This window comes from Taeniopygia guttata, chromosome 19 (assembly GCF_048771995.1).
Source record: "Taeniopygia guttata chromosome 19, bTaeGut7.mat, whole genome shotgun sequence".
Taxonomy (NCBI): Eukaryota; Metazoa; Chordata; class Aves; order Passeriformes; family Estrildidae; genus Taeniopygia; species Taeniopygia guttata.
In genome coordinates, this window is record NC_133044.1 from 1,748,181 (window position 1) to 1,771,905 (window position 23,725).

Below are 23,725 nucleotides of genomic sequence, written 5' to 3' on the forward strand. Positions count from 1 at the left end.
GTAATCCTTTGTTGGCAAGGTGTGCTTTGTGGCAGTGCCAGGCACCCGGAGTTCTGTCATTCTTTGTTTTTTATTGTCTCTTGTTATCCTCGTTTTCATTACCATTAAACTTCTAAAATTTTAACACAACTGAATGGTGTTTTTCACAGGGCAAATTTGGGAGAAAACCCCCAAAAGGGCCCCCTCAGAAAGTCAAGCCACACGGCCCCTCCCCACCACCAGCTCAGGAAAAATTTCCTGGGAGAAAAGTGGGAAAAAAACTGTTTATTTAACAGGCAAAGCACTCCCCAGCACAAAAAATGAACAGTACCAGGTGACAAAGTTCATTTGCTGCTCTGAAGAGATGGCAAATTCAGAAAGTCTCTCCTGTGGCTGGTGGCTCTGTTCTCAGTCCCTTTGGCACCGGGAAAGGATGCTGCCCAGAGCAGGCCACAAATGCGAACTTGTGGCAGGCACATTCTTCTCTCTTTCAGGATTTTTCATAGAGGAGCACAGAGGAAAGAAGGAGAATACAATTTCTATTTCTGCTCCTCGTTTTTCCCATGTGGAATGTGTTTGGAGAATTGTTTCCCTGGGGTGATTGCTTGGTTGGATTTTGGTGAGGATTGTTTGAGCCTGGTGGCCAATCCAACCCACCTGGGGCTGGACTGGAGAGAGACAGTCACGAGTTATGAGTAGTTAGATATAGGAGTTGGAAAAGGTAGGTTTGTAGTTTGAGTATCTCCTTTAAATAGTATATTAATGTATTGTAGTATAGGTATGATAAAGAAATCATTCAGCCTTCTGAACTGGAGTCAGACATCAGCATTCTTCCCAGCAGTTCACCTGCATTTCCAATACAGGCTCTCGCTGCTCCCTGGGTCCTGGTCCAGAGCAGGTTCCAACAGTTCCAAGAAAAGGGAAAGAAAAAACAACAGTCCAGGGAAACCTTCTCTGCCTCAGTGGCTAAACTACCTAAAAAGCAAAGGAGCTCTCTGCTCTGCTCTGTCCGTGCCCACACAGCAGAGTCCAGCGCAGAACGTGGAGTGCTGCTTTGAGAGGAGCGAGTGCAGCCCCCGCGCTCCATCTTCTCCCCACCTTCACTCTCAGAGCCAGTGTGGAAGGCACAGAATGGAGCATCCAGCAGGAACAGAGCACAGCACCGGGGATAGCACACCACAAACCGCCCAGGCCGGGTCAGACGTGGCCGATGGCGCAGGCGCGGCCGGCCGAGAGGCCCCGCAGCGCCTTCAGCCTGTTCCCCAGCGCCCTCAGCTTCAGCGTGTACAGCAGGGGGTTGCCCAGGCAGGTGAGGGTGATCAGCATGGCCGTGCAGTTCCTGAAGATGTACACCCCGGGGTACAGCTCCGTGTGGCAGCGCTGGTTGGCCGCGTCGAAGGCGACGCCGGCCAGGAAGGGCGCGTAGGACACCAGGGCCAGCAGCCAGATGGAGATGCTGGTCCTGGCCACCTGCGTCTCCGCCGACCTGTAGGTGCCCGTGGCTTGGCCGCACGCCTGCATCCTCAGCTTCCTCTTCCTCAGGATGATGATGATGCGCAGGTAGGTGAAGAGGGGCACCAGGAAGGCCACGGCCACGTTGGGCATGGCGATGAAGACGAGGTAGTTGACGCAGAAGGGGCTGTAGAGCACCGAGATGTTGCTCTCCTCCTGCAGGCAGTTCCAGCCCATCAGGGGCAGGCAGCCCAGGAAGAAAGCCAGGACCCAGCTGATGAAGACCACGGCGATGGAGTGGTTCCTGGCCACCCTGAACCTCGTCCTCATGCTGGCGGCCACGGCCACGTAGCGCTCGATGCCGATGCTCACCAGGTTGTAGATGGTGGACAGGATGGACGTGGTGTACAGGGAGTAGGGAGCCAGCATGTCCTGGGAGCCAAAGATGGTGATGTCGGGGTTGGTGATGAAGAGCATGGAAATCCAGAAGCCAGAGAAGCTGGTGAAGAGGTCAGAGACAGCCAGGTTGCAGAAGAGGATGGAGATGGGCTTGTGCAGGTCCCGGGTGGCCAGGCGGGTGAAGATGACGGTGCAGTTGAAGATGATGGAGACGACGTTGATGGTCAGCTGGGGGATGCCCAGGGCCAGCACCAAGTAATGATTCCAGATCTTGGTGTAGTTGGCAGAGCAGTTTGGGAACCCATTCATGGTGGGAAATGCTCCTTTCGGCCGGCTCTGCTCATCCCATTCTCCCCGGAGCTCCCACCTCGGTCCTGGGCAGAGATCCTCTCCTGACACACGGCTCCTGCTGCCACATCATCATCGTCACAGGGGTTAAACTTTAACCAGGTGTGTTTTTAAATATTTGGGTTGCCAGCTGGGGGCTGTGCCAGTCCCTGGCAGTTGCTAGGATAGCCCAAACTGCAGAACACGTTTCCCACACGGATGAGCTGCTGGAAGCAACCTTTGACAAGAGAAAAACCTCCCAGGGCTTGGGGAGATGGGTGGGCACGCCTGCAGTTTAAAATCCTTCAAGGATGTTCTCAAACAGAGTGAAGTGAATCCAGCTTTAACTCACAAATTAATTAATCATAAAAGACTAGAGAGCCAGGAAAGGGAGAGCAGAGTTTTGTGGGTTTGGAGGGCTGAGGGAGCTGAAATAAAACATCACTGCTGTGTCTCCAGCCTGGACCACAACAGCCCAGAAAATGCCTTTTTCCAATTAATCCTGTCACAATAACACAGCTAAAACCCAGCCAACACCACTACCCCTGCCCTTGCTACAGGATATTTTGTGTTTATTTCATGTGGTTTGTTCATTAATAAACCAATATCAACACCAGTGTAGCTTTTTTATCTCCACCTTTTTAAATGCAAATGATTTTTGAGAACTTAGATTGGAAATACCTGAGAGTTGAGTGGGGGAAAAAAGCTCCGGGGACACACATTCCATGCTCTCAGCAGAGGGCACTGCTGGAATAAAATACAGGATACAGAGGCAGCAGGGAGATTTTAACCAGCTGAGCAGTCCAGGTGAGCAGGACAATTATCCAGCTAAGTGATCCATTTATCCTCGTTATTTATTCGGATTCGATTCATATTTTACTGTTACCTTGATAAAGGATTCACCTTCCTTGGTCACAATTTTCTGCCACAGCCTTGCCAAGCAGCTCAGCTGAATTGATGGGCTCCCACATTCAGCACTGATCATGACAGCAGCAATTCCAGCCCAGAGCTGGGGATCTGTGAACTCTGATAGCTCTGCCAAATTTAAAATGTGGGACATTTAGGCTATAATTTTGAGTAAAAAAGGGGAAATCTAGGGGTTTTTTCTTCTATTGAAGTGTACAAAAGTATATTCAGTTTAATGTGCAGTCAGCATCCACAATTTTTGTGTACCAGGAATACTTCATAATTACTTAATACACTTTTAAAGTGTGATTATTATACTTTATACAAGTCTAAGTAAGCAATAAGCATTTAAGATGGTCACATAGGGAATGATAACATAGAAATAAGGGCTGAGAACTGATCAATCAAGCCTGGGGGTGCATTAACACCCTAGAAAATATTCCTCTCCCATGTCCCAGATAAAACTCCCTTTGTAATCCCAGCGGGGGCAGCCCTGGCAGCCACACCTCAGGTGTGAGGTTGCTGCTGAACAAGGGCCCCACTATTTCTGTCACCCCTGAGCCAACCCAGCAAATCCTTTCCCTCCCAGCAGAAGTGGCAGCACAGCCCAGGTGGGCACAGGACACCTGTGATGGACACAACACCCACAGAGCAAAACGGTTTTGAAAATGCCCTGGCGGCTAAAAATTACTGAGCTGTGAATTTGGGCTCCAAAGGGCTCTAGATATTCCTGAAAATGCTCCTTGAAGTTGCTCTAATTTGAAAATTTGGTGCTCGAGCACAAAATGCTAAACGTTGTGAGATCAGAATGTAATTAAAGTAATATCAAGTGGTATAAATAGCTCTCCACAAAAGATTTGTAATCTGATTTCCCTAATAGAATTGCATACAAATTACCATCATGTTGCTGGATTAAGGGAGACAATAGTGGGGAAGCTGCTTTTTTAGTGGGCTTTAATACACAGAAACCCTGGGATTTGTGTATTCCAACCCTCTGTGATGCAGCTGGGGCTCCCCAAACCAGATGAAAAATACTTTAAATTTAAAGCCCAGCCTCTTCATGGAACAACCTCAATTCAAGGGTGTTTTTCTACTCCCATATTCCAGGAATTGAGCATCATTCTCTGTGCTTACCTCACTATACCTCCTGAGGAATTGTTATCTGCATCCTATAAATGGGGAAAGAACAATCCCATTGTTTGTTTAAGGTGACACAGGATTCCAGGGAACTGAATCTAATCTCCAGGATCTCAGGCAGACACCTCCAACACTGACTGTACCTTGCTGTGGGCAGCCTTTGATTTATGTTTACCGAGATTTCACCTTCTGTAACACTTTTGTTTTAGTTCTGTGATTGCTTTTCTTTTAGTTCTGTGATTGTATTGACTGAATTTATCTGAATACCCAATTTATTTTGATGTATGTGTAAGAAATGGCCTCATTTTGTGGAATTATCTGTTGATTGTGCCTGTGGGGAAGACAGTAACCACTGACCACACTGAAGAGACTGAGAAAGAGGCAGGAGAGGCTTCAGGCTGAATTTTTAGTGATGGTTCGAGTGAGGAAAATCCAAGTTCACCCAGCTGAGCTCTCAGCCTCAGAATTGCCCCCAGCTGCAGCTCTCAGCCTCCAGTGGGACCCAGCAGGGCTCAGAAGCAGAGCCCCAACTGGGACACACCAAAATTGATCCCAAAACAGGGAATTCATCCAGGAGCTGAGCCCCAGCCCTGCCCAGGAGCCCCTGGACAGCTCCCACCCTCACGGGGGCCTGCAAGGAAGAAACAGTCAGGAAAGGGAGTGATACAAATAAGGAGCCTATTTATCAAATTTATGTTTCAATTAATGCAGATTAAAGCCTTCCTTTCTGGAGAGGGAGACACAAATGGGGTCTGTGATCTCTGTCCAAGATTTTTCGGAGCTGTTTTGAAAACAGAGCTCTGCTCCTCCCCCCTCCAGCCTCTCTCCTGGAGGAATTTTTGCCTCCCAGGTTTGGAGTGATGGGAGACTTGTTATAGGATATGTGAAAGTATAATGTGAGCTACTGCTATTTGTAAGGTAAAGAAGAATGTTTATTTTCTGACTCTAACTTTTATACCTTTTTAAAGGTGACAGTGGATTGGAGAGTGAATGGGCTACCTCTCCAAAGACATTGGATAAACTATTAGTATATTAAGTTTTTCTACTTCTATGAAGGAATGTAAAAAAATATGTTGTTTATAGAAAACTGCGTGAAAAAGTTTTTTAACAGAATATAAACCCAGAAGGCTTTAGAAAATCTTAAGAATCAAAGCAAGAGGAGACAAACACCTGGAGGCAGGTGTGTGGCAAACAAAGGCTCTCCAGGATGAGGTGGTGTGAGGAAGGCAGAGCAGATCCCATCCCTGCTCCCAGGATTCCATGGAATGACAGAATTCCCAGGGCAGCACTCAGCAGAGCCAGAGCCAGCCCACGCTGGCACATGGAAGGTGAAGCTGGAATATTTCTGCTTCACCCAGAGCTCTGAAATTCCAGATTTCCTCTTCAGTGCCGTGGGAACTCTCAGGAATAAAATGACAGCCCACAGCCAAGGGAAGAGCACTCTGTGTTTTCTCACCCTGCAGGGTGGGATTCCCAGCCACTCACCCACTAATTCCTAAACCCATCTGGGTTTTAAATCCCTTGGAAGTGCTTTTCTGTCCCCTGCTGGGTCAGTTCATCCCTGACCAGGGTTTGGGCTCAAGCCAGCCTCACCCTCTCAGCCCTTGCTGCTGTGGCTCTCCAGGCCACAAAATCAGTGCAATTTTTACTGGATTTGATATTCCCACCTGTCCTTCCCTCCACTGTAACTGCCAGGAAAAACCAGCCTGGAATTCAGAGGGCTGCTTAACTTTGTGTCATCTCCTCTGACCAAGATGCTCTCACGTCTTCAGTTTCAGCATCCAAAAATCTTTGTGTAAAATACACCCAGATCTTGATGGCATCGTTGCATCTCAGGGCAGTTCTGGTTTTGCAGAGGAATCAGAACCACCCTGAAGTGCAATGATGCCATCAAAAACTGATACCCAAGCACCTGTCAGGGGAGTTTCCTTAGGGAAAAAAAAAATAAAAATAAGGAGATCAAATTATGCCAGCCCTGCTTACTTAGATGACAGACTTTAGAAGGAAAGGGAATGCCTTTGCCTGAGTGTGCCTTCACTTGTGAGCTCAAATGAAGGCTTAATTAACGTGACTGCAGTGCAGTTTATTACCACTTTGATAATGACAGGCTGGAAGGTTTAGAAACAAAAAGAAGAAAATGGAAAAAAAAAAGGAAAAAAAATAAAATAAATCAAGGATCCTGATTTTCAAGACCAGAATTTCTAACCCTCAGCTTTCCAGTCCTGAACAGAGCACTTCAAGGAAATAGAGCAGGAAAAAGCCTCCAGGGACGTTGGTTCAGCTCCCTGGAGAGGAGCAGCCCAAGGAAGGAGCAGGAATTATCCCTTGGATGCCCTTGGAGCTGCAGAGCTGCTCTGCCTGCTCAGCATCCCCCTGGCCCCGCAGGGACCTGGAAGGGACCAAACTCCACCAGCCCCTCATTGTTCCCCCCAGCAGGAATTATTTACCTCATCCCATGTGCCTGTGCAGGGTGGGAAAACACTCCCCGAGAGCTCTGCCTTGTGGAAATGTCATTTACAGCCCGGTTTTTATGAATAAAGGAGCTGCTCTGGGTGTGCCTGCAGCTCCTGAGCCCCTGTGACCCCCCCTGCGAGAGCAGCAGGGCAAGGAGAGATTTCTCAGCTCCTTTTTGATGGATGCAGCCTCTGCTGGATGACTCTGCACACTCAGCTCAGCTGGAATAACATCACTTCTCTCTGCCCGTTCCTCACAGCATCCTGCTCTTCTTCACCCAGCCCAGCTCTGGGCTTGTACCCCCACGGGCATTTGGGGAATTCATTTTGTTCTCCTCAGCTGGATCAAAATGCACCCCCAAAAATGCCAAAGATGATGCTGTGTCTGTGATAAAGCTGTGTCGCTTTTCTTCGTTGAATGCAAATTCTGAGTTGCCCCTGAATCGTGTTTAATTTTTTAAAAAATTAGATGGGAAAACAAAGGGGGCCAAACTAAAAAAATACATGTATTTATCATTCTACAGCAGCAGAAAGTTGAGAAAAAGGATTATTAAAAAAATGTATCGTTGCTTAATTGCCTACGTAAGGTGTTCTATGTCACCTAATTAACATTTCCTGTTGCTGCACATGGAATTCCCATTTTCCAGTCCCACAAATCAACTCCAATCCTGTTTGGAGAGCTGTGGGGTAGAAGTGAGGGGGAGTTGGGGTTTTATTTGTCTCCCTGGGTTTTTTTTTTTAAGGAAACGTTAACACACGTATTAATTGAATGTCACGAGGCTGCCAGGAGAAAAACTCCCAGTAAATAAAAATGTGACATTTGACTTGGGCAAAGCCTCAGTTCTTCACTAAAGGCTCCTTGCTCAGTGCCAGAAAGCCTCACTCCTTTTGCCATCCACTTTGGAGAATGAATAAATTCAGGCAAATCAGGAGCAGGGCAAATCTGGAGAAATTACAAAGGGGAGGAGTTCACCTTCCTGCTATGGCTTTCAGGTCTGTCCTGGACTACTTACTCCAGTATAAAACTGAGAGCAGAAATATGATCACATCCTGAGGAGTCTAATCAATTCTGGTTTCAACACTGAGCCTATTTAAACCAGAGAATGGAATTGCTGTTCCTTGCTCTGTTCTGCCTGCACATTCTCAAGACAGAGGCAGTAGGTAAGTCCTTCCCTGCTCTTTCTAACCCCACCTTAAGCTCACTCCTATTTCTGATTTGTTTCTGACTATCAGGACATGCAGTGCAGCCTCTCTGATTCTCCTCTCTGGTAAATGAAGGATGATTTATTTATTTTCCTGCCTTTTATTATTTGTGTTAAATTATCAAGGACAGGATTTTTCTCATGAATGAATGAGTGCTTTGGGGATTTCTTTTCACCTTTTGAGATTCTATCTGCCTTCCTCCTCCAAGAAAAATCAATGAGCTTTGACTTGATCTCTGTATTTTATTATGTACGTGCATTTGAAATACCAAAACTTAATTTATTTATCCTTAAAACACCTTTAAACTTGAAAGAATTTGCTTGTTTGAAATTTCTACTCCCTTTGCTTTCCTGTGTATGATCCAAGATGAAATTCTGCTGAGGGAGAAAGAACAATATGTCTTTGCTGCATCAGCCCAGCAGCCCCATCTATTTTTGCTCCCTGGGCACTATAAGTACACTGCGCACTTAGGATGGCTCAATTAAATTGTGATCTATAATTAGTATTGAAAAAATGCAGGAGGTATTTTCCCCCCTGCTTCTGTTCAACCAGCAGCACCGAATAAATCCCTTTTCCTATGCAAATACCAGCACAGAGCCTCGAAATTAAACACTGCAGCTCTTAAAAGTGACGAGGGACCATTGTTTGCAGTAAAATAGAGCAGAGTGCAGGGAGGAGAAAAGGGATCCAGCATTATCAGGGGGAAGTGCTGCCCTGGGAGCTGCTGAAGGGAGATGGTGTTAAAGCAGATCAAGGTTCAGAGCTGTTCTATAAATCCTGGAGGGTTTCCCTGGGTTTATTTCTCTGCTCTGAATGAATTCCCTCAGCAGTTTGGCTTCCCCAAATTCCTCCCTGACCTTCCAAACCCTTCCCTCTGCCCAGCCCCTGGGCCAGGGCTGTTCTCCCTGCAGGGGCTGCCCACACCTGGGCCGGGTAAACACAAAAACACAAAAATACAAACAGCTTTTGCTTTTCCAAACTCTGCCCCAGGGTTTGCTTCCCATTGATCCTGACTATCAAGCTGTGCTAAATTTACTGCCCCATTAGGGGCTTTGTTGGGGAAACCTAAAGACTGGCTAGAAACCCTTGTGACTTGATTGGATTGGTGTCAATAATTTGGGTTTACCTCTCTATCAGAAGGAAATAACACAGGGAATGCATAGGTGATCATTTGTAGGTGTTTTTTGCCCCCTCAACCCCGGTTATTTCCACATTTTTCCTTGAGTGTGGACCAAATTTCACAGTCATTAATACACAAGAAAATTGCTCTCTACACCTTCTTCTCCAAATTTCTCCTCAGGCAGCTGCTCCACAGAGTACAATTTATTATTTAAAAGGCTAACATGTTTCAAGAAACTCCACTTTTGGGAATCAGCTGAAATTCCTTCTTGTTGTCTATTTTTTTTAAGAATAAACCTTTCCTTCCTGTCCTGCCACTTAGAACCAGCCTGGGTGATCTGCCCTGACCAGCTCATTGAGCCCAGCTCCACCTGGGCACTCACAGCTCAGCACACTGAATCACTGATTGCTAATCTGAAATTGCTGCCAGCCTTGTCAAACACCACAGCACCTGTGGTTTAAAACCAGCATTAACACTCCTTGGAGGGCTTTCTAAGGAAGGAAGGGACATTATCCCTGTTGTAGGAGAGGGAAACTGAGGCACGCTGGGGCAGGCACCTGCCCAGGGACCAAACATCACCCCCAAACCTCTGTCCAGCCTCATCCAGGTCTCAGGTTATTCCGTTTACAGCTGCACTGATCCACCTCACATTTCTTGTCTGGTTCCTTTTGAGAGCTCAGGGATCCTCTGGGGCTGTTTTTGGGGAAAAGAGAGACAAAGTGTCTGCAATTTCCAGCAGGAATGCTCCAAACCTTGTAACAGTGAGGGATCTCCATCCCTCCATCCATCCCTCCATCCATCCCTCCATCCATCCCTCCATCAGCTCTGGGGTGGGGTTACAGCAAAGTCACTGAAAATTATTTTTCTTCGGGGGAATGGAATGAACCCCAGCACGTTTTAACCTTTTGCTTTATCACAGAGCAGGACTCAGCCATGAGGAGACAAATCTCCCACAGTCCACGCTCTGCTGCTCCAAAAGATTGATGCCTGATAGGACATTCCTCTAATTTAGATGAGATCAGATCCCTCTGATTTTCTATATTTCTGCTTACATGCTTTTACCCTTCACAAACATTAAATTTACATAACCATGCGGACATTGGCATCAATTCTCACTCTGGGGTTCCCTCAGGGCCATTCAGGTACAAAATACCCCTGAGAGCTCCATCAGCAGCTTAAAAACAAAACAAAACAAAACAAAAAAAAAACCAAAACCAAAACAAAGACAACAAAATAAAATAAAGTAAAATAAAAATATTCTGTGATTCTTCCCTTTCCAGTTCTAATGGTGTGGACTGCACACAGATTTATGGTTAGGCTCCAAATCCATTTCAGAGCTGCCAAATTCAGGATGCTGACGTACTTGGACACACTCTGGAGTGAAAAGTTGCATTTTCACCTGATTAAAAAAAGATAATAAATGCAATGTAAGACCTGGAGCACAGAGAAAAGGCAGTGAGCCACAGGAATGATGGAATTACCCATGGGAGGGGTTTAGGTCACCTCTGGGGTCTCCATCAGGTCGGAATCCAAGCTGCCCCTTCCCCAGGGATGAGGATGATCCTGCTGAGTTTTATCCATGATTTCCCCATGGATGCTCATGGCTCTCCCACTGGATGCTGGAAGCAGAAAAGCCTTTGACACTTGCAAAAATCCAGCACAAACCTTGAGGTCTCCTAGAAAAGCTGCAAAGCCCAGAGTCTGTCTCTGTGCAGGCTCTTTTCCCTGCCTGTGGCATTGCAGGAGATGCTTTGTGGTGTTCCAGCATCTCTCCACTGGCCTGTTATTAGATTTTTAGTCATATTTTTAGCCACAGGTTCAGCCATCAAAAGCTCAGTGTAAAAGACTGCAAAGGCCAGCAAAGCTACCAAGTGATTTGTTTGAATGCAATTTTAAAAGTAGTTTAAAATAAATAATTCTGAACTGTATTTTTATTAAAGAAAGCCAGGCAAAACCACTCACAGGAGGAAATCACCTTAGCCCTGGATACTGATTTTTTTCTGCAGCTCCTGCCTTTGATACAGGACATTTCTGAAGGCACATTATCCACAGCAGAGTACCACAGGTCACAGCTGAAACCTTCCCCTGCTCTGTGACACAGAGGAAGTCGTTTGCAGATGTTAATAGATGTTTGCATATCCAGAATCCCTGATTCCCTTTGGACTTTTCCTGCAGTTTGTGTCTGTTCCAAAGGCCTTACCCAGCCTGTGATTCAGGTGTGTAAATTATAAACATCAGATGTGCTGCCTTGCAAGGCTTCACCACCACAATAAAGCTGATTTCCAGGGCTCACTCCCCATCATCTCCTGCAATATACCTGCATAAAGGTGTGTATCCCTAGGGAAAATCAAATTAAAGTTAAAAGTAAAGAGCAGTGAATGGCCACCAGCCCTTGCAGGGACACACAGGTCTCGAGGTGAACTTTTGGAACTGGTTTTGTCTCTCAAAGGGGTTGGCTGGGGCTTCCTGAGGATGTATAATGCTTCAGAAGGTATAAATATTCTCTATATGCTCAGTTTGTGCCCATTAATTAGAAAGACAGGCTTAGATAACAATTGCTTTTGTTCTGTCTTTTGCACTAAAAATAGAAAGTTTCACAAAGCCAGCTAGAAATAGGATGAGTCCAACACAAGGCAAACCTAAAAATAAATCCCATGCAAACCCAGCTTTTGCCATTTTGGTGGGAAAGAGTGAGAGCAGAGGTGAGAGCAGATTTTGGGGATGGATTTAAGGATGAGGATGGCAGAGCAGGGAGAGCTCTGGGACCCTCAGGAAAACAGGGAATGGCCAGGCAGGATGGCTGGAAGGGGGACAGGAGACTAAAGGGACAAACAAAGGACTCAGGTGAAAGAGAGAAAGGATTTGAATTAAAAATCAGCACAGGACATTCCTGCTGTCCCAGGCAAAAAGACCATTCACACTCCCAGAAGCTCAATATCATTAATAAAACCAGCAAAAATAATATTAAAAACTGCAATAATAATAATAAATACAGCAAAATAGAAGCTGAATAAACCCCAGGCACTCTATCAGAAGCAGGAATTGAGGCAGTTTAGCCTGTTTTAGTGACTCTTGAGTGCACAGGAACAGATTAAATGGCATTTTCAGCCAGCCTGTCCCCAGCACACCACGCAGCTCCAAGTGGGACAGAGCAGATTGGGGAACTTTTGTGGAATTCAGACAATCTGAGCATGGTCCAAAGAGCCGAAGGGTCTTTTCCCAGATCTCACAATAGCACCTTGGCAGGGCTGCTCCAGCCTGGCCCCCAGCCAGCAGCACCTCCCCTCTCACTGGGCAGGAATATTTTATTTATTTTTTTGCCTCCAGCTTCCAAACGAGGCTTGATAGCTAAAACAATTGGAAGCGTTTGTAATAAAATGAAAACAATACGTAATTCTTATTGTTTTTTCTGCCAAGAAGCAGCTTTGGGCAGGAACCAGTTGTAAATTCCAGGAGGAAGAGGCAGAGATAAGTGGGACTGCTCACGTGCCAAGACAGACTCCCTAAATTTAACTGTCCTGAACTCTGTGGAGGAAGAGCCAGCCCTGTCCAGCCTTACTCTAAATTAAACCAAATAAAGTCAAGGTGACACCTGTGGGATGGCACAGAACCACTGAAATCAAGGATAAATCCATAATAAAATGTTAGAGAAAGATAGAATTGATAATACAGTAAGTCCAGGTGTGCATATCTACATCTTTATCTATATATTTTTATATTTTTATAGCTGTATATCACAGCAATGATCTCAGCACCTCAACCACAAAAACAAACCAAAAAAACCTCCCTAAACCACTGAAAACCCCACTTTCTGCTGTGTTTTTCCAGCAATAAATGGAACTGCAGGACAGAGAGTGTGGGAGCTGAGGATTGACTGGAAGAGCAGAGCAGGGTGGGATCTGAGGGCTCCCAGACCCCATAAAAAAGGGGGTTCAGAGGGAGATTTTGGAGGGGGGACAGAGGGAAGGTGAAGGGCACGGTTGTCAGATGGGACAAAAGATGAATGAAGCCAGAACAGGAATTCCAGATGAAGAGGGAACTGTTTGGATGCTGTAAACACCAGGGAGGGAAAAGAATTGTTTAGGGTGGTTCGGTGATATTTCTAGGAGTGATGGGATGCAGATAAGGAAGTGGAAAATGTAAGCTATTAAATAGGAAACATTTCCTGACAGCGTGGGCTAATGCACTGTGGAAAAGTCTTCCAAGGGAAGTGGCAGGAGCCTCTGGATAATTAAAAGTGGCCTGGACAATGTGCCTGAGGACATAATCCTGTCTAAAACCACAGAGAGATGCCTGCATGTGACAAGGATCTTCCCTTCTTGCTTAGGAAAGAAAGCCCCAAAGCTCAGGGGAAGAAAGAGCCATTGTAATGCAAGGTTCCTATAGGGAGGGAGGCTCACTTCCCACTCAGATCAAATCCAAATGCAAATTCTCCTCCTCGGGGACTCTGTGGTTCCTCCTGAGCAGCACCCACACAAAGGCTCCTGTTCCCCAATGTTCCATTGCTGCCAATCAAAAAGAAACAAAAAAAAAACCCAAAAAACCAAAAAAACACAACCAAAAACAACAAAAATAAAACCAAACCAAAACCAAACCACAAATGAAAAAAAACAGCCCTAAATTCACGCTACACATGAATCCTCTGTTTGCTCAGGCATTCTGTAATGTTTAATTAGCTCGTTCTTTGAGGTTTAAGAGCTTCAAGGACATTTTTCTTATGAAGTGCTGGATTTATGTGCTCTTCTACTTCACTGATACCATCCAACCACAAGTGTGCAAAGGACTTGGTAGAAAACACAATCCTTACCTTGTTCAGAGACGCTGGAGGTTTGGTGGAAAGATGCAAAAATCAGATACTAATTATTAAACACTCCTGAGAGCTGGATGTGAGGCAGCTGCAGCCACTGAGGGCTGGATTTTCAAAATGAAACTTTATTTAATAAACTTTTTCTCCCCATGGTTTTGCTGCCCAGACTGGAAGATCTGTGATGTGCTCAAGTGTCAGTTTACTGAGGCGTGATTGAAACCCACAAGTTTTTTTGATGACACAGAACCACTGAAATCAAAGATAAATTCATAATGAAATATAAGAGAAAGATAATTGATAAAACAACTTCCCAGACTCCTGTCCAGGGGGTAAAAACTCAGTGATTTCTGTGTTTGGGAAGGGTGGGACATAACCCATTTCCATCCCCCTGGCACACAGGCCTGGCTCAGGACCACCTGGGCACAATCTGGGGGTAATTCCCCTTGGCCCTGTGGCTCTGTTTGAATTTGGTGGTTCCAGGGTAGAAGTTTAAAATCTCCACAGCCTCGAAGCTGCTGCCCTGGCTCCCAGCTGTGGCTCAGAGCACCTGAAAAATCGGATTTGCATTGCAGAAATGCTTTGATGCTCCCATTCCATTGTGAAACCTCCTGGAACTGCCCAGCCTGGAGCTCTCACCTTCCCCCTCTGCTTTCTATCCCAAAGATTTGGCAGCAAATCCTTCCAGGTTATTCCTGCTGGTTGTTTCACACCTGAAGGTTCCTCCGTGTGTAAATTGGCAAGGAACTCCCAACCCCAAACTTGGGGGATTGTTAAAAGTTCACACTGACCCCAGAGCAGCTGCCAGAACCTCACCTGGAGTCTTTGATCCCTGCAGAAAACACAGGTGGAGGCAGTGAGGAGATCAGCTCAGCTGGCATTCTGCAAGAAATTAAAATTAATCATTTTAATTTATTGATTATAATATCGATTCAGGCACTCGGTGGCATCCTGTGCTTGGAACTTCTGCAGTGGGGATGAGAAAAAGCTTGGTGCCACTGTCCTGGAAAGATAAAAAAAGCAACAAGCAGTGCTGGAAAGTGAAGTTTTGTGTGTGTTAGGAATCTGCCAAAAGGATAAAACCTCGTCAAAACCAGTTTTTGGATAACAACGTAGAAATCCCCGCAGTTCTTACCACACAGAAAAAGCAAAGTTTGTTTTTCTTCCCTGTCTTGCTAAACGATGAAGTGAGGCAACATTGATTGTAGTTTTCAACAGAAAATTCGTTTTTGTGAAAGAAAAACCAAAACTGACATTTTTTTTAAGGTTATATTAATTGCCACGAGGTTTCCCTCTGTGTCACAGCAGCTCAGGTTTTACAACAATTCTCTATTTATAACTCCTAAATCCTTAATAGATGGATGTATTGTTATGCCACTGATATCAAGATAAAGGTGTTAAAAGCCTTCCAGCAGGTGTGTTATAAATTACAAATTAAGGTAATTACCAGTGAAGTGACAGGGCTCCTCCATAATTATCCTTAAAATTGATTAGCCATTTATTAAAATGCCTATAATTTACTAATCACAAGCAAACAGAAGATGTGGTATTAATCATCATTATAAGAGGGTTTGAATTGTTATGGGTCGAAGTTAACTAGCCAAAGAGAACTACCCCTGTCAAAGTCAATTTAAAGTTTAGAATAAATAAAGAGCCACTGAAGCAACTTGGGATAAACAAAACAATCCTACTTTCCTGCCTAGATAAACACATAAAGTTAAATCAGCTCTTGTCCTCTGGAGTTTGTATTTCTTTGACAATGGAAAAGCAAACCTTGGATGTTCTGCTGAAGAATTCTGCATCCATCCCTGTGGGCTGGGACCCAACTGAGTTAGGCCAGAGATCCTCCAGGTCCTGCAGGAAGGGAGATCCTTCATTTCTCAGAATTCTTCCCCAGGTAACCTTCAAAGGACTTCCTGGAACAGGCTGAGATAAGTCCTCTTGCATAAGTGAATTTACAAGTCTGTGAGAGACTGGCAAGTGCAGAGCTGATAAAAGGAAATTTACTTTAACACTGCATATGTTCAAACGTGGAACTTTTGCCTCAAGAAGTGGAGGAAGCCAAGGTTTGAAAATCAAATTCTTTAGCATTGCAACCCATTCAGAATCCTGATGTCCTTAAGATTCTTGCCAGCAAATTTTGGGGGGATATTAATGGCTATAAAGTGGTTTATGAGAGATCAGGAGGAGATCTAGAGAGGGCAGAGCTGCCAATCCATTTCCCTGCTGCTTTTTGGGGGTATCATTAGTACAGATTTTCATCCACCTGTTTTATTTATTGTTTGTTTTTTTAGTGGGCCACTGGTGCTATCGGTCCCAGAAGTGTGAGCAGCCACAGTGTGAAGGTACTGCCAAGCAATTTACTTTTCCAATCACATTGGTGATTTTTTTTTGCTTTGCAAAGGGGCTGGTGAGAGAAATAATGCAAAAATTTCACAGCCCTCAGCCTTTAATGGCCCGTGGGCACATTATTTGTGACCATGTCAGTGCCAAACAGGGTATTTTGAAGCTCGGTGTTTGTGGTAACTGCTCATTTTGTGTAGACCAAGGATAATGTAGAAATGTACAAATAAATGTGAATATGTAAATACACGAATGTAAAAATCAAGCACACAAATGTAAAAATCAAATATCCAAATGTAAAAATCAAATACTACACAAATGTAAAAATCAAGTACACAAATGTAAAAATCACCCCAGAAGCTGGGGTGATGTCTCAAATCTCAGCTGGGTGGTTTGGCTTTCTTAAGGATTTGCTGCTTACAGGGAACACAATTAACAAATTTTCTTCATCCCTGAACAGATCCTTCTCAGTGGCACAACATATACGTGGCGTGCAAAGGGGACAGACAGTCCCCTGTCAACATTGTCACCCGAAATGTGGTTTATGACAAGAGCCTCAAGCCCCTGGCGTTTGAAGGGTACGATGTCAAGGGCTCTGTGGATTGGACCCTGGAGAACAACGGGCACACAGGCAAGTAGTGCCAGCCTGGGGCTGGGTTTTGGGCATTGCCTGGCTCCTGCCAGGTCCTTGGAGCACAGCAGGGCAGCACTGCTGAGATCCCACCCCTCTCTTTCAGAGGGGAAGCTGCCAGGACCTTCTTGGCGTCAATATTTTCTTGGGAAGTGCGTGGGAATGGTGAAGTTTTGGGGTTGTGGATGTGGTTTGTGAACATCTCAGCAGGAATTTCTGTGCAGAAACAGAGCTGGAGGTGCCACAGAACCAAACAGAGCCCAGGGCTGGGGGCAGGTGGGCAGGACAATAATTTGGGCAGAATTTTATCTTTTTCTGCTGCAACCACTTCATTCCTGGGCTGGTCCTTTCCAACTCTTGCCTCTGCACAAAGAATCCTGCTGGAGAAAAGTCTGCTGTGGGAAAGTCATTCTCTATTAGTTCTTTCAATAATGAGCTATATTCTTCTCACATTCAGACCTGTTTTCTCTGCACACAGACGTTATCGTTATCTGATGCTGATCAGCTACTTAGTGAATCAGTAAACCTTGAATCAATTAACAGTAATTTAGAACTGTTCCACTTCCTCCACCTTCCTTCACAATACTGAGGATGCTGCTCCAAAAAAAAAATGATGTTCAATTATTTCGACTTTAAAAATAAACCTGTAGTCTAAATTTTTTTTTTTTTTAACTTATGTGTAGGTGTTTTTAAAATCTTGGATGGGTTGTTTTAACTGCCAAATCCTCCAAGCAGAAAGTAGCATGTGGCAAATATTTCCTGATTTAAAAGAGAAAGGTGGGAAGGCAGTTGGGGAGATTTTAACAGCTACAAATTCTAATTTCAAACATTGCTGTTGTGGCAGACCACAAGAAAATGGAATGTTTTGACTTTTCACTAATATATGGATTAATGACTTTCCCATTACAGGATAATACTCCAGGATGTCCAATTACAGTCCCTTTGACATCAAAATTAATATTTATAAGGGTTGCTCCTCATCTTCCCCAGCCATGCATAAGGATTAGGGGTTTAATCTGGGTTTTTAAAATCTCATCCTTCTAAGGGCAACCAATTCCTGTGCTAAATGAGGAGGTTATTGCTTAAATTACAGTTGCAATTAGAGACTGCAGGTGAGATTAGACCCTCATTATGTTCCGTGATGGGCACATAGCAAAGGTCGCTGTCTCAACGGTCTTAAGCTAAATAAACAGAACCCACAAAGACGTCTGACTCATCCATTTACAGATTAAAAAGCAAAGGAACTAAGTGACTCATGCACTCTCCAAGTTCATTTAGAATTCAGAACAGAAATGAAATCTCTGGGGCTGCAATCCAGAATTTTCCTATGCAAAGAGAAGTGCTGTGCTTAACGTGGGGGTCGCAAAAAGCAATATTTTAACATATATCTCAAATATGTATGATTTAGGCTTAAATTGCAGCACTACTCTAAATTAAAACAGAATGTCTTTAAACCCTGCCCAAAGGAAATGTTACAGTGCAGACAACAGGAGATTAAAATAATGGTTAAAACCCAAATAAACTGGGATTCAATTTACTTTGATAGAGGGTTTTTTTTAGGAAAAAAGTGAAGGAATATAGGGTCTTCTGAGAGGTATAAGAGGTCATAATGGTTAGCATTGATCTCAAATTAAACTCAGGCATGATTTTGTAGTTCAGTTTCTGCAGAGCAGAATTTCTGGAACACTCTGTCTGAAAAGCCAAGTGAGAACTTGCAGATAAATTTGAATCTCAAGAACATCTCTGCTCTCACATGCTGTTAATGTAGGACCTGCTCTTCTCCTTCAAAACAATTTATGCTTTTTTCCCCAGTTAAAGTGGCACTGGACACATCCCCTAAAGTCGGAGGAGGAGGCCTGGGGGTAAAATACAAGGCAGTAGAATTCCATTTGCACTGGGGAGTCCCAGGTGAGCCACGAAACTTCCCTGGCTCAGAGCACAGCATAGATGGAGAAAAATACCCCATGGAGGTAGGTGGGACTGCGTGTGGAGCACGGCTTTCACTCCAGAACTCTGGAATTCTGCTCACAAAATCTCTTGGCTAGTTCCCCACGGGAGGTCTGAGGGTGGAAATAATTGTCCTTGGTTGTTGTGTTCCAGCTTCACGTTGTCCACATAAGGGAAGATGCTTCAAATGTGGCAGAAGCCAAGAAAAGTCCAGATGGTTTGGCTGTGTTGGCCTTCTTTATAAAGGTAGGCAGTGAAATTTTCAACTGCCCCTCTCAAATCTCAGCCAGCAATTTGGCTGAGGGATTATGTCAATATTTTATGTTTATGTCAATATTGGTAGCCCAAGATTTAACCTCCCTATCTCCTGCAGGCATTCTGCCAGCACTGAGTTCCTCTACCTTTTTCTACATCCTGCTTGCTGTTATTTTTTCTTGTGGCCCTTTTCTGTTTTATTCACCACTGATTAAAAGCGACCACTTGTAGAGAAATACGCTACATGGAATGAAAATATTTCCTTTTCAGGCTGACGAAGAAAATAAAAACTATGAAACTCTATTGAGTGCATTAAAGGACATTAAATACAAAGGTAAGACACTCGTGCCAGGATTTTCACAAGCTGTGTGGGGTGAGGGTAAATGTGGGTACAACCTGCAGCCACAAGCATTACAAGGGATTTTCCCCTGTGCTTTTTCCAGGGAATATAGTAAAGGTGGAACCTTTGCCACTGAGCTCTCTCCTCCCACCTGAGGAAGACCTTGGGAGGTACTATCGCTACCAGGGGTCCCTCACCAGCCCTGACTGCTACCAGGGCGTCATCTGGACGGTCTTTGAGAAGCCAGTGGAGCTCAGCCTGCTCCAGGTGAGTGGCAGAGGCACAGCCTGGAGGGTCTGTGCCCTGTCCCGGGCTGCCTGCCCGCAGGGTGACACCTCAGCGCCCCGTTCCCCACACACCCTCACTTGGCAGCAGCCCCAGCGTGCTCCCAGCTGACTGACCCTGTGAAATCACCCCGCAGAAAATAGCAGGAAAGGGGCAGGAAGGGGAAATGACGGCCTGAGGGGAAAGCCAAGAAACCCCCCCAAGCTCAGGGCTTCGTCAGCAGCACTTCCACTGCTGCCACCTGCTCAGTCCCCAGCTCCACGCCTTTTCTCCCATTGCCGGGGCAGCAGGACACAGAGATTCCAAACCCAAACCTCGGGCCCATCAGCATCAGGCAGCCCATTTTTGGTGTGCAGGCAGGAAGAGGAGATGGAGCTATGAGTGCTTGGCAAACACAGGCTGTGCTGGGAGCCTGGCTCCTCACTCACAGTGTCCTGAGCGCTGTCACCGTGCCCCCAGCACAGCCAGGGTGACAGAGGGCAGCCAGGAACGCCAGCAAGGACACAATTCCTGCTGTTCCTGTGGCGGCCGGGGCCGGGGCTGTGCGTCAGGAGCTCTGGGGGAACCAGTCCTTGTGCTGCATGGAGCTTTTGGCTGCCACGCCGAGGAAATGCCCGTGACTGCCAAGGCTGGAAGGAGCCACCACTCGCTGACCTCTCCAGCAGCTCTGCCACGGCCTTTGCTGTGAGGCTGAAGGCACCCACCAAACCCTCGGGTTCAAAACCAGAGCAGGGCAGCACGGCTTGGCAGCGCAGAGCCCCATGGCAAGCAGATTTAACGAGTGTTGTGTTTTGCAGCTGTCCCAGTTCGCAGAGCTGCACTTTGATGGGAAGAACTCCACTCCCATGATGGAGAATTTCCGGCCGGTGCAGCCCCTGAACGGGCGTGAGGTGCTGTGGTCGGGGGCCGGTGTTGTCCTGCCCACGGCGCGGCCGCTGCTGCTGGCCCTGGCCATGGCCTGCACCCTCAGCTCTCTGGCCCACTGAGCCCTCCCCGCCTCATTCACCATCCTGGGCCTTCACTTCTTGGTATTTTTGCTGTTCTTTGTCTCAGCCTCTCGTGAATTTTGTCCCAGTACAGCCTTGTCCTCCTCCAGACATTAACCAAGGGCTTCCGTGCTGCTCTGGTGCAAGCCAAACCACCAGAACTCAAAGGAGCTGGGAAGTAAAGCAATGAAACCCAAACCACCAGAACTCAAAGGAGCTGGGAGATAAAGCAATGAAAATTCAATTTGAAAAGCCAATACACTCAGAGAAAGCGTTAGTCTGGGTTATTTTGTAGTTTTAAGGCAGCACTGGAAGGAGCTGCACAGAGAACCTTGGACAGGAATCTGTTCTTAAGTGCCTGTGACGGGGTTGGTTTGGAGCACGTTTACATTCAGCACTGCAAATCTGGCAGTGAAATGTGGAGTAATTCCTACAACCCCACACTGTCCTACCTGAAGGTACAACACAGAGCAAAGATAAATGCTCACACACAACCCTCATCCCCTGCAGGGAAGGGCACTCACCCAGCACATAAATCCCCCTCCTTCCTTCAGAATATCTCAGTTATTTTCAGACAAGGACACTGGGTTCCTTCCAGCCAATCTCCTGCTGGGGCTACCAGGTTCCTCTCTTATTTATTCACCTCTCTCTGGGATGCCATGGCCAATGTGATGTGCTGGGGAGCAGCAGGGAGGCTCATCCCCACCAACCAGAGGCACATCTGTGGAAATTCCCTCTCTTTGGAGGGCTGCTTCTGAAGCAGGAGACTCTGATCATCCTTTGTAGTTGATATTTGCCTAATGAAATAGGACAGCTCAAGAAATGGCTCTTTCTTACATATAAATAAATAAATATATATATATTTCTTTTATATATATAATTTTTTATAGTAGCATACCTGCAATAGTCACATATGGCCAAGATGCATAGTTTTTTCCAAGAAGATTGTGGTTTGAACCAATTCCTTCAGATCTTACCCCATTACTTATAGAAAATACATTTCCTTGTATTATTCTAGTTCTCCCTCTGAAGAGGGACATAATATTTCTCCTTGGATAGTGCCATATAACATGTTACAGCTTCTTTTAGGATTTTAGATTTTGGCCACACCAAAATAGGATTTCATATTAGCAGATTTGTATTTAATTTTCCTTTAAGGGCAATGTTTGCAGAGATAACTTTATATATTTTCAGGAAAATCCTGGCAATGAGAGCAACCACAGCTCACCAAAAGCAGGGAAATTATTTTCATATTAATCAATCAGTAAAGCTTTAAAAAAAAACATATGGGAAATTAAATTAACCTATTTAAGTTTAAAGGAAAGATTAATACTTTAACTGTATTTTTATGTAACTGAATATCTTTGGAGGAGCAAACAGAAATGAAATATTAAAGGTGAACAACAGACCTATATTTGAATTGTTCTGAGTTTTTATTTCTTTTGTCCTTGCTGAAGGGGACTCCATGAACTCTTTCAGAAGAGGAGCATGACTTTTCCCCCGTTCCCTGTTTTCTTCACAATATTTAGGGCTGGGTTTAGGGCTGGGTTTGCATTTCTGGGGCAGGGATGTGCAGTGCCTTGGGATGTTTCCACTGTCAGCAGAGCTCAGGGCTCTGTTTCACAGGGTGAACCTGCACTCAGCAGGTTCTGGAGTCTGGCACCTTGCCCAGGAGTGCAGAGCTGCTGCCCAACCCCACCCAGCTCCCAGCACAGGGAATTCCTGCTCCCAAAGCAGCGATGGGAACACTCCTTGGATACCTGAGAAACCCTTTTGCACTGACCAAGGTGTGCAGGAGCCACCATCCCTCTCCTTCAGGCTATTTCCTCAATTCTCAGTTCACAGACAGCTCTCCAAGGGGTGAGGGGATAAACCCTGCAGGATCTGGCTCAGCTGTCATTCATTGCTAATAATAAATGATCAATCACAGGGCACAGCCACAATGGAACAGATTAATACAGAGCTACAAGGAAGAAAAAATCTGCTGGAAAGAGGGTGAGCCTTCTCTAAGAGCTCTTCAGCACCAGCCCCAGTGGGAATAAAACCTCCCTGGACAAGGATCAGTGTTTTCACTGAGCAGCTCAGTGCTGTGGCAGTGAGGGAAATGCTCCATCTGCTCCTGTGACAGGGATGGAGACCAGCCTGTGCTCTGCCTGAGGGCCCTCCTGGCACCCAGGTTCTGCTCCGGGCAGGAGGTGACAAGGACAGGACCAGCAGGGAATAAACAAACCCCCTCAAAAAAAACTATTCCCAAGAAAAGACAAGAAGGCTTTGAGTGGGACATCTGATTTGCTTTGGATGGTTATGGAAAAGCAATTTGCTGTTGCACAGGTAATCTGAGGTGCTGGTTTTCAGGAATGTTGTCTCAGCGACGTTTGGCATGAAATTCTATTATTGTGAAGACACCAGGAAATGACAGTCACTCCTGAAGGACAAATAGCCAAGGCATGATACAGGAAAGGGTGGGGGGGAGGAACAGAAGCATTTGGAAGGATCCAGCAAGAACATTATTTTCCCATGTCCATTAGGGTTAGCACAGAACTGCACTGATACATTTCACATATGCTGGAGCAAGAGCTGATGGCTGTGGGGCTGAAAGCTTCAGTCCCAGGGAAAATGAAACAACACTGGCAATTAAAATTGGTGTTAAAACAAATAAAACAACCAGGGGTTTGTACAACCCATCCAAAAGCAATCCTTTCCCACCTTTGGGCTGCACCTGGGTTTGAGAGCAGCTCTGGAGGTGTGAGAGGTGAAGGCACTGCTCCTTCCCAGTCATCAGAGGGGCAGGGGGTGACAGCAGGGACAGGCACAAAAAAATCCTCATACAATGTGTCTCCAGTAAAATATTTTTCTCAGGAAGCACAGAGAGACAAGGAAACCAAACCATTACTCACTAGAAATGTATTTACATTACCCACAAATAATTCTGACAAATTTGGCAACTCCACTTACAATGAGCTCCTCCTGTGACAAAACACCAGCTCAAAATGAACTTGTCTGGACAAAATTAGTTTTCTGTGACTGCTGGGAGAGAAGGACAAAGGTTTTTCCTTTGTCCTTTTCTTCCTTGCCCAGCCAGATGTGGATTCCACAGGGAAAATAGCACTTGCCAGCACCTTCCCCATGAAAAAGATGTCACACAGCAAATCCACATA

The 23,725-nt window shown here is 45.5% G+C and overlaps 2 protein-coding genes across 4 annotated transcripts; one reads left to right on the forward strand and one right to left on the reverse strand.

Annotated features, from left to right (window-relative positions):
- Positions 1-249: 249 nt before the first annotated feature.
- Positions 250-7,182, reverse strand: LOC115497772 (lysophosphatidic acid receptor 1-B-like). The gene is made up of 2 exons (XM_072916751.1): positions 3,044-7,182; positions 250-2,239 (listed from the first exon to the last, which is right to left on the reverse strand). Exon 2 carries the CDS (start codon positions 2,137-2,139, stop codon positions 1,177-1,179), a length of 963 nt encoding a protein of 320 aa, XP_072772852.1. The 5' UTR covers positions 2,140-2,239; positions 3,044-7,182; the 3' UTR covers positions 250-1,176.
- A 491-nt stretch (positions 7,183-7,673) lies between these two features.
- Positions 7,674-21,981, forward strand: CA4 (carbonic anhydrase 4). 3 transcript variants are annotated; one of them, XR_012051451.1, is made up of 9 exons: positions 7,674-7,814; positions 16,075-16,125; positions 16,584-16,754; positions 18,567-18,724; positions 18,855-18,947; positions 19,227-19,290; positions 19,400-19,563; positions 20,379-20,745; positions 20,792-21,981. XR_012051451.1 is itself a non-coding variant. In XM_030287995.4 (8 exons), exons 1-8 carry the CDS (start codon positions 7,757-7,759, stop codon positions 20,565-20,567), a joined length of 948 nt encoding a protein of 315 aa, XP_030143855.4. In that variant the 5' UTR covers positions 7,674-7,756; the 3' UTR covers positions 20,568-21,981. The 3 variants fall into 3 exon arrangements, 2 of the variants coding, with proteins under 2 accessions (XP_030143855.4, XP_072772853.1); XM_030287995.4 differs by having other exon boundaries at positions 20,379-21,981; XM_072916752.1 differs by lacking the exon at positions 7,674-7,814 and adding an exon at positions 15,682-15,846 and having other exon boundaries at positions 20,379-21,981.
- Positions 21,982-23,725: the final 1,744 nt, after the last annotated feature.